Raw genomic sequence first — 10096 nt, 5'->3', positions numbered from 1 at the left:
GACCCTGGCTATGCTAGACAGAAGCTCCCTTCAGGGTCTCCACTCTACGCCTCCTACTCCTTCTGCCTTGCTATTGCATTCCCAGATGTTCTGCTTCCAAAGGTCCACAAGCACTCCTCTATCTTGGCCTGTGTTATTCCTACCTCTATTTAGGATACATCTATACATAAAAGGTATGACTGTTCTTCATTTATTCCCGAGTGAGCTGCCTCTGAATTACCAATTGTTTAACTTGTGCCATAAGGTAATAACTGAATGAGATGCAAAGTAGATGAAAGATCTCCAGAAACACTCTCCAGGATTAGTAATCCCTTGGTTTTATAGTTTATACTGCACAGAAATGGTGCCCACAAACACAGCTTTAAAGAACCACTGCCTGATTCCCCTTCCTCCTCCCTCACAGATTAGATTCTCTTCCCTATTTCTGAGTTGCATTCTTTTTTTCTTTCTTCCTTTGCTTTTCTTTGTCTTTCTTATTTTTCTTATTTTCTTATTCTTCCTAATTTTCCTTTTTACCCTTTTCTTTAAAAAGACTACACATTCTGATAATACTTCATTAATTGTCTTGTGCAGTATCTCCCTGGAGTTCTTACCCTCTTTTTTGTCTAAAACCCTCCCCTTCATTCTCACTAGCTTGTCTTGAAAATGATGAGAGACACAATATGGTTGTAGAGAAGTGGATTTATATAAATAAGAACTTTAAAACATCATTTTGTCCAAAGTGGTCTCCTGTACAGTTAGAATGAATTAGGACAAATGTGTACAGACTACACATGTTCCTCTCTGTTCCTCTCCTTGGACCTAGGCATCAGCCCCATCACAAACATCTCATACAAAATGCTCTTGAAAATAAGCATGATGTATACAAACTTCCCAGCTGTAGCACTTCTCTGATAGTTTTCTGAAAAGTAAGGGAGAAAGCAATAAATAAAAACCAACAGAGAAAACAAGCATTTCTTTAGAAAACTTTACTTGACAAGGACATTTTGTTTTCATTCTGCTGATTAGGAGAACTTGTTCAGTGCTCATATGCACAAGTTATAACTTGGCTGCCCTTAGCTGAAATATCATGTTAAGTAGTAATTGTATTAGACTTTTCACATTCACGTTGGTATGACTGATTAGGAATTGGTCTGAAGAATGAGAAGTTGGGGGCATCAAATGAAACTGGATTTGGAGTCTTTCTCACGGGAATATAATTTATTCTAATTCTGTAGTATTTTTAAGGAGATAATGTACTGTAGTATGTGGAGTCAGTGACTTAGCAAAGTGTTCTAACTACTTGCTAGAAAATCAACATACATCTTTATGCTACAGGTAGGTCTGCTGCTCTAAGTGATATTTTTATGCTGAAATACTGAGTTCTAGCGGCCAGTCTCACGGAAGATTTCATGAGAGTAGACAGAATTTGGATGTGTATTCAACAAGAACATGAATGCATGTGTCCGCACATGTACAATCCTGCACCCGTGCATACAGACATGAATAGCTGTGCCTGCCAGCAAATGCAAATGCAGGACATATTGAGACACATACACACAAGACACATCTCTCTTTGCATACACAGGTGTATGTATAGATAAACAAACTCACTGTCAAGAGAGGAAAAAATTAATGGTTTAACTTACCTTTAAAGACACTACAATCTAAAAACAGGAGAAAAGAAATAGGAGATATTATTTGAGCCCAGATATGTATCAGCACCTCTTTTAAAGTGCTCTTTTTGTACAATCACTTGTATAATAGAGGGTGGGTGTGGGAATGAGAATTATATGGCTTGTAGCAAGTTTGGAGAAGAACAGGATTGGATTCTTGTGTTTGGTCTCAATTTCCTGGGGACTGACAGATCTGAGTTAAGTGTAGTAGGCAAGAAACATGCCTTCAGTAATGACTGCTTACTCTAGATATAGGAGGCTACAGAGGATGAACCCCACACCCACATGTATTTTACTCACCAGCATCACTGTAGATTAATTTGTGTATCGATTCCAGTGTTCCATTCCTAAAAAAATTGGCAACACACTCAAAATGGTTCAAAGGATTGAACCATTCCTGGGCTGAGATCCTCAGTCGGCTGGTCAATGAGTACATACTCCCATTCCGTGTGGAAAACTCATCTGTCCCCACCCCTTCTGTCCTCGTAGCACCATTCACCTTCCAGACCAGATTCAGGTGGTCAGGGTAGAAACCAGAGGCCAGGCATACCAGCGTGGCCTTGCTCTTCTGTTGGATCTCTTGCTTTGATGGGGAAAAGATGGCCACAGCTGGAGGTATGATTTCATCGTTCTTCCCTGAAACGGAAAGCAATATGGCCCGGAGCCTTCATCCTCATACGTCTAAGTATCAGACCGTGGGGTTTTTTTGTAGAAATATGTGTGTTGGAGACTGGATGCTGAATTCAAGATTCAATGTGACCTATAGTGCTGAGCATGCAGGATCATGATTTTCAGTATAAAAGACAATTATATTTACATTAAATTTTAATTGTCTTTCCAACATAGTATGTACTAGATATGCCATGCTATATATGCCGTTTAAATAAGAATAAATAGGTTATTTGAACAGAATGTGGCTCCAGGATTTAAAATATAAAGGTACAGAGCAAGTACAAAACTTTTTCTCTGGATACTGACCAAATAGACAAGCTTACTAAAGCTAAGGTACTAATTGAAAAAAGGAATTTAATTCTCTGGTTAGTTGTGCTAAACTATACAATGAGCAGGGGGCAAACTGATCCTCTGCATTCATCCTCTATTGTCTTTATCTCTTTCTGTGTATATCCATCTCCTCAGGTCCTGAGTCAAGATTTTTCTGAAATTTCTTGACTTATTTCACCTCAATCTCTCCTTCTCCTTATCCTACATTTTTAAAAATAAAAATAAACAAGCAAACAAATTGAATCTCCCCAACCTATAACCTACAAAATCCTTAACCTACAAAGTTTTCCAAAAGAACCTAGAGGGAATGTGTTTTGTTATTTAGCAAAGAAATAGTAGGCCGTGTTTTCTTACCTAAGTCAGTCAGCTTAGTTCCTGTCACCAAATGTTGCTCATATCCAGAGCACAAAGAGATAATAGAGTAATAAATCCCACACCCCACACACCTATTGAGCAAAATAAGGATTAAATTGTGAAGGCTTGATTCTGCACTGCTAATACCATTTCCACTCTGCTTGAGGAAAAATAAGTGCACTAGATCCTTGGTGTCTTCTCCTGGTGCCAAAAAGGACACAAAGTACAAATTTATTAGACTATGAAAAGAAGCAAATGGTACTTCAACTGTGTTTCTCATGCCAATGTCACAGGACTTGTCAGCTCCATCATTTCTATTAAAACTATCTCCTATTTTTTCCTTGCATAAACTCATGGCAATGCAGAAAGAATTGAGATCAGAAAAAAACAGGGTTAAATGCTAGACAATAATTCCTCTTGCCAAAAGTCTGTTTGTCTGTGTCTGAAAATATGAATGCTTGAGTTTTGTGTGTGCATTATGTATTAGTATTTCCCCTCCTACAGAAACATTCTGTGATATATCCTTTCATTCAGATTCTTCCCATTTAGCTTTTCTTACGCCCTCATTGGATGACTTTACAGAATGATCTCCCACATCAGCATGTATAGGTTATCCTGATTTTCTTTCTCAGACTCATTTGACCATCTCCTTCTCTGCTCTTTCTCTTTCCCCATCTGTCTGCTAGGAATCCAGTGCATACATCTGAAATCTGAATAGCCAGACAGCATGGTAGACAGCTTAGAGTTGTCATGGTAAAAATAACTTTAATGACTCTAATTGTGCATAAGAAACCAGACTGAAACTAAAAATGGAGGGTGGAATTTTGACTCTAATGAAATTAGTGGAAGCTTTATCACTCATTTCAACAAAACTAACATTTTAACATTTGGTTTTCTATTTTTGCTTCCTGGATCCAGTGTTATAGTGTGTTCCAGGGTCAGCACTAGGTTGCCTGCACCTAACTTGAGAAAAATGGCATTTTCCCAGTTTTCATGTAGCTGGACATATCCATTTTCACCAGAGCTAGACCACAGTAGGTTTGTTCACTCATGCACAAATGCACTTTGGCACCACAATTGCTATCTGCTTACCTGTTCTTAAGTGTTCTGTGTTGCCTGGCTCTTTTCTCTCTATCTTCTCCTAGAGAATCCCAGTGAGGATCACCAGATTCTACTGATTTATGTTCCATCAAAAATTCCCTTTCTTTTTATTCCAGAATCTTAAAGGAACTCTCTGGTATTTGCTGTATTTCTTTCTTACATGGAACTGTTTAGTTACATCACTCCTCCAAAAAGTAGTTTGTCTGCTCCAAAACACCTATCCCCCAGTTTCTCTCCCATTCACTTTGACTAAGCTCCACCATAACCACTCTGAAACTCTATGTGTGAGAACAAGATTGATCAGGATTTTTTTGATAGGTTTGACAAATGCAGCCATTTTCACCAAATGTCCTTATAGATTATATTCATCTTAATGTGCTCCAGAAAGAGCTGGAATTATTTTTTATATTCCATTCTGCTGTGCTCTAGTCTACCCTAACTTTATAGAGCATGAATAATGAGGCATCTTGGGAAAAGAACCCATCATCTGAGTCCAAAGACTTCCCTCTTTGTTTACCCTTGTCACACTCCCAGAATCTTGCCCCTTGCACAACCTAATACACTCCTCATGATTCCCACTTGCACAGAACTGTTACTTTTGTTTCTTCTCCAAAATACTGGATATTGGCAGAGCACAGCCTCACAGTGTAATATCAAAACTACTGACACCTGCCCTGGGCTGCTGTCCAGTGATAACCACGTTAAACCTTCAAATACCATTTTTTTTGCAGAGTAGTAGCCAAAGGTGTGCTGAAAAGAAGGTATATCAGTCTGTCTAAGTAGTACTTGGTTATTAAATATTCTGCATTGTTTTCTAATGGTGATTTGGATCACAGCATAAAAACAACCCCTCATTTCTCTGTCATTAGTAAAGCACTTTATTGTCTGGTGCTGTAGTTTGACATCAATATCCTCACAATTTTTAGGAATCATGATACATATTGTAAGATCCAGTCTTTTTCATTTGGACCCACTCTCACTTTCTTTCCCTCTAGCCTCCACATCTTTTGTCAATTCCTTATGAATACCTGTACATCCTTCCCAGTCCTACTTCTTCTGCCTTTTTCTTTTTCATGGACACACATTCCATTTGCATATAAGAGTGGGAAATAGATTGTAGGAATAAGAGGGAATCATAATGATTAGTTCATTCTGTAGGCAACTTAGTTCTGGGGAAAAGACTTGGTCAGTCACACAGTTCGTTTCTGGTAGAATAGAGCCAGTAGACTCAGTGAACACTGAGTAGAGCCTCTGGGAGTTCTGCATTGTAGAGGTAGTATATATTCTTCCAGAACACACTTATTTGACTTGAGGTCTCTTCTTCTTTGGTCTTGTCTCATCCTTCTCACTCCTTTCAGTTTATTCCATTAAGCTTGCTTGCTTGCTAGCTTTCTCCACAGTTCTATTAAACTGACAAATTAACACCAAACTGTACTATTCACAGGGCAAACTTAGTAACAATAATTCAATTGTTCTTCTTCACAGTCCCTACTATCTCCCTTTTTCTTGACCTGTCTTTCCTGAAACACCATCTTTAGCCTTCTTAGTGAAGCTCTGCTGACTCAAACCCTTCCACTGCACTTTCTTTTTCTTACCTAGAACAGTGAACCATGTTCCTTTTTCAAAATAGAGTATTACTGTTGACCTCCATATAAAAATTTTCTGAGAAGCTTGTTCTCTCTTCCTCCTCCTTATTGGCACAAAATTTCTATTTCCTAATCTACCATACCCAGAAAAGTCACTCCTGAAAGATTCCCTACCCCTGAAAGAGCTGTACTAGCCCCTGGAGGTGCAGTATGCTACTTCACTTACATAGCGTGTACAGCATTGAAATACCAGGACCACAGGGAAGATCCTGTTCATCCTTCCCTTGCAGTCCATCACTCTACTTCCCTTTCTTTCAAGCTTAACAAAAAACCATTTTCATTTAATCTGTTTTGATGTTAAGCATCCTCTTCCCCATGAGCCTACAAATACTGCTTTTAGGCATGGGATTTAGCAAAACCCTGACTGTTAAGTGTCCCAGACAATGACTTTTCTTTTTTTTTGAGGCCACTTGCCATCATATATCCTACCATTTCACAGTCCAGCAGACTGAAGTGTAATCACACAGCCTGACATTTGCCCTCACCCCTTACTTAATTCTGCAGAATTTTGAATCGCCTAATTGGAAATCCCTTACCCATGCACCCTCCTTCCTATAATTCATACAATGGTCAGGTGCTTAACCCACAAAATCTGTTTTCTCCTCGCCCATAATTAATGTTCTGCCTGCTTCAAGTGATGAGGGACCCAAAACTAGATGTCCTTTTCAAGGTAAAGTTTTATCATAGCCATCAGAAAGAATTCCTACTATACACATTTCTTGGGAGATGTTGCTTCAGATATGCAAATGCTGGCTCCCACAGGAAGGTCAGTACCTCTGGCATGTGCTAACAAAAACGTTTGTCAAGGAGGGTGAAAGAGAATTGACAGATGCACTCAGTTTTGCTGTCAGCCTCTACTTATCACTCAGTGTAGTCACTGAGGTCTGTTGTCTGAAGTTGAGAGGGAAACCACAAGAAAACAGTACATAACTGTTGTAACAGCATTAAGGTTTTGAAGGGACAAAGACAAAGAAGCCTCCATCAACTCCGCTCTTCCCTGTCTCCCATCCCCATCTTCTGTGATCTAGGAAATTTTCGATACAGGAATTCACCAACTGGGAGGAGTGAAGAGCTGTTTATTTTCTGTTCTCAGGACCCTGGGACCCTGGCTTGTGCCAACAGATAATTGTCCCCTATTCCATGTCACACTTGACACAGAAGTTGCTCACCAATGTTTTTGCTTCCTTCACTTCAGATTATATCCTTTTGTCCTTTTGTTTCAAATGCTATTTCTCAAGTGTATTAGTCCTTTGCTTGGATTTTCAGACAGCAGTCCCTTGATATCAGTACTCCTCCTCCTCCTCCTCATAAAATACATAATTAGAGCTCTAATTTGTCCCTTAATCTATCTTTCAATTCCTGAATAATGTTAGTGCCTTGATCTGCAAGTTATCTCCAGCTTGTGAGTTTTATATCAAGAATCGAAACATCATCTCCTTTCTTCTAGGGGTTCCCCCACTCATACCCTGTCTGTGTTTCTCTTTGGGTTTTTTTTTTTTCCTTCTTCTGTATCTTTGTGTATTTCCTTGAATCTTTCAAAAGCAAAAATGACCTAGAGGGTCTTTTGCAATGATCAGGGCAAATGTGGCAAAAATTATTTATGAAAATAACAATTGCAACTGTAAGACTGATCACCTCTCTCACTGATACACAGAGTAACTTAAATATGACTTGACTAAAATAGAAAATATAGGTATAAAAAGAAATAATTGAAAGACAAAAGTCTTTCTGGGTTTCCTTTGTTTTATTTCAAACATACTTTGTAAACAACATTTTCTTAATTGTAACAGTCAGCTTGGTCCCTCCTCCAAACTGCAGTGGCTCTGTGTAAGCACAGCTAAAAATTATTGCTAAAATTGCTGAAATCTTGCAGATAGAAGTCCAAATGGCTAAGATTATTACTCTGTGTTGTCTGAGTTTGTGTAAAGGTGAAATAAACTCAAATTTCTGCCATTAGTGGGGAAGCAAATGCTAAGACTTTATGTGAATTGTTGAGGGACATTACATTGTTTAGTTGAGGATATCAAAAAGTGCTCCTTTTGGTCACACCTTGTGAATTTGAGACCCATAAAGGCATTTTTGTAAAAAGCAGTCTCTCAGAAAACGATTCTCCATTTTGTTTGAAACAGCCGTGAGACTACGTAAGTAGTAGTTGTAAACTCTTTGTTCAATATGATATTTTCTCCTGTTCTGAAGTGTTTAGAAGAGATTAAAGAAGTGACAAGCACAGAGCAGGAAAAATTACTCCATTTTATGGGATTATACCCCTCTGTCCTCTAGCACTAAGATATACTTCTTTTCTGATAATGACATTAAAAAAGATATGCCAGGTTCCCCTCAAATCTATCATCAGATCCCTTTCAAACAAACAAATGCATTAACTGACAGGTGACTTTTAATCTATTCACCCAATTTTTCTTCGCTACTGCAATGAGCCTGGTGCCGTCACCAAGCTAATCTCGAGTAAGAACACAGTGAGAGAAAAAGCAGCTACAATGCCTCTCCTGAAAGGGTGTCACTTCTCATCTGGTTAGTGTTCCGTTCCCTTCTCTACCACCCTTGAATTCTGCATCTATTTTGGCTATAAATCAGCCTATTTTTTATGAGCAGGTGTGTGAGGATTTGCTTAGATGACAGATACCAGAAATGGAAGAGAGCTCCTCTTCTCACCAGTCACACAGGCAAATATAATGGAATATGTTCTAAAGCTTTGCCCCTTCCTGATTTTGCTGTACTTATTTTAAATAGAAATGCAAAATTGTTAGAATAGCTGTATTGGTCATACTGAAAGGTTCTGCTAGAATAACACAATATGAAGAGTGAATGACAAGCAAAGACTGTAAGACTACTGAAGGCATGTAGTGGTTACTTTCCTAAAATACTCTTTTATCTCTAATGCTTTTAAGTTCAGGGATCACAGTAAAATTGAAGAATCCTTTATAGTTTTGTCCTACTTTTCTGATCTCACACTGCATCCAGATAAACATTTAATTTATAAATGTGCTTAGTAATAGAGACTTCTTTTCCTCCTTTACTTCAGTAGGCATGGATTTAACAATTACTCTAATCTGCCTTTTGCCAAGATAATAAATAATTTTAACCCTGTTTCCTAAATCAACCCTTTAGCACATTTTATTGGTTATGTCAGCATTTTATTCTGTAATGAACTAATGTTCTACAGTAAGCAACAAAAATACCTAAGGAAACTTACCAAGCACTGCCAGCTGGGTGCTCTGTCCAAAGTACAGTGGTAAGTTTGCACAATATTTTGAAGAAGTACCAGAATTGCCTGCCACTAGAAGCTCTCAACTGCACATAAAGCCTGTATGATATCATGCCATATCTTACCTTTCATGAGGTCACAAACGGAGGGGACCTTTATGCTCTCATCTGTGTTAGAAAATACTGTGCTTTTGCAGAAAAATATGCTGAAGCAGATGGTATATTGCTCCAAGAGGTACTGTATGTAGTGAATCCAGCCTATCTAGGAAGCAGCTCTTTCCATCTCTCTCTGTGTCCTGTTCTCAGTCGTAGTTTCAGAATTCAATCTGAGACACCTTCTGTAAATAAAGGCAGAAAGAGTGAATCTCTCCCCTTTCTGCCATCACTAAGCTGTGCTAAAGAAGAGTTGAGTTTCTGGAACTCACCCATCCTGCATCTATTTCCCCTGACTTCCCTCTTGCCCAGTTTTCATACAAAGGATTTCTTTCTGTCTTAAAAAAAAAATTCCAGTGTCATGTATTTGTTAAAAGTGTAGGCTGCTTTTCCTTACCTAGTATTGTTACCTGGGTCCCAGGACCGAACTGCTGAGTATGTATCACAATACTACAGAGACTATCTCAAAATATACCCCTCCCCATAACAAAAATGGGAGGGAGAAATATGAACATCCCATGTGAAAAATCCAGGAAGGACATGTGTCATCCTGGGAGACAATCCCAGGGATTGATGCTCTCAGGAGACATTGCAGGAATGCTGATAGTGCTAACAAGTAGGCCACAGAATCCACTTCCCAAAAGGAAGTGGTGTAAATGCTGTTTTACAGCAAACTGGGAACTAGCCTGGACAACATCCTAAAGAGTATCCTATTGGGTATGTTGTCAAAAGGATAATATGGGTGTAGGAGGGTAGATAACGTTTTGCCCTCCTGGGCAAAAACGCCCGGAGGCCTGCATGGATGAACAAGGAGCTCCTGGATAAACTCAAACACAAAAGGGAAGCCTACAGAGGGTGGAAGCAAGGACAGGTAGCCTGGGAGAAATACAGAGAAATTGTCCGAGAAGCCAGGGATCAGGTTAGGAAAGCTAAAGCCCTGATAGAATTAAATCTGGCCAGGGA

At 38.9% G+C, this 10096-nt stretch overlaps 1 gene segment (V, D, J or C); it reads right to left on the bottom strand.

Annotated features, from left to right (window-relative positions):
- Positions 1-767: 767 nt before the first annotated feature.
- LOC103900573 lies at positions 768-9409 on the bottom strand. The segment is given in 5 exon segments: positions 768-901; positions 1629-1646; positions 1956-2291; positions 8970-9047; positions 9406-9409. Coding segments are annotated over 5 exon segments (570 nt in total).
- Between the last annotated feature and the right edge of the window lie 687 nt (positions 9410-10096).

The sequence above is a fragment of the Aptenodytes forsteri genome, unplaced genomic scaffold (genome assembly GCF_000699145.1).
Source record: "Aptenodytes forsteri isolate BGI_AS27 unplaced genomic scaffold, ASM69914v1 Scaffold405, whole genome shotgun sequence".
Lineage (NCBI taxonomy): Eukaryota > Metazoa > Chordata > Aves > Sphenisciformes > Spheniscidae > Aptenodytes > Aptenodytes forsteri.
Note: the sequence above shows the minus strand (reverse complement) of the source record. Positions and strands in the feature narration are given on the sequence as shown.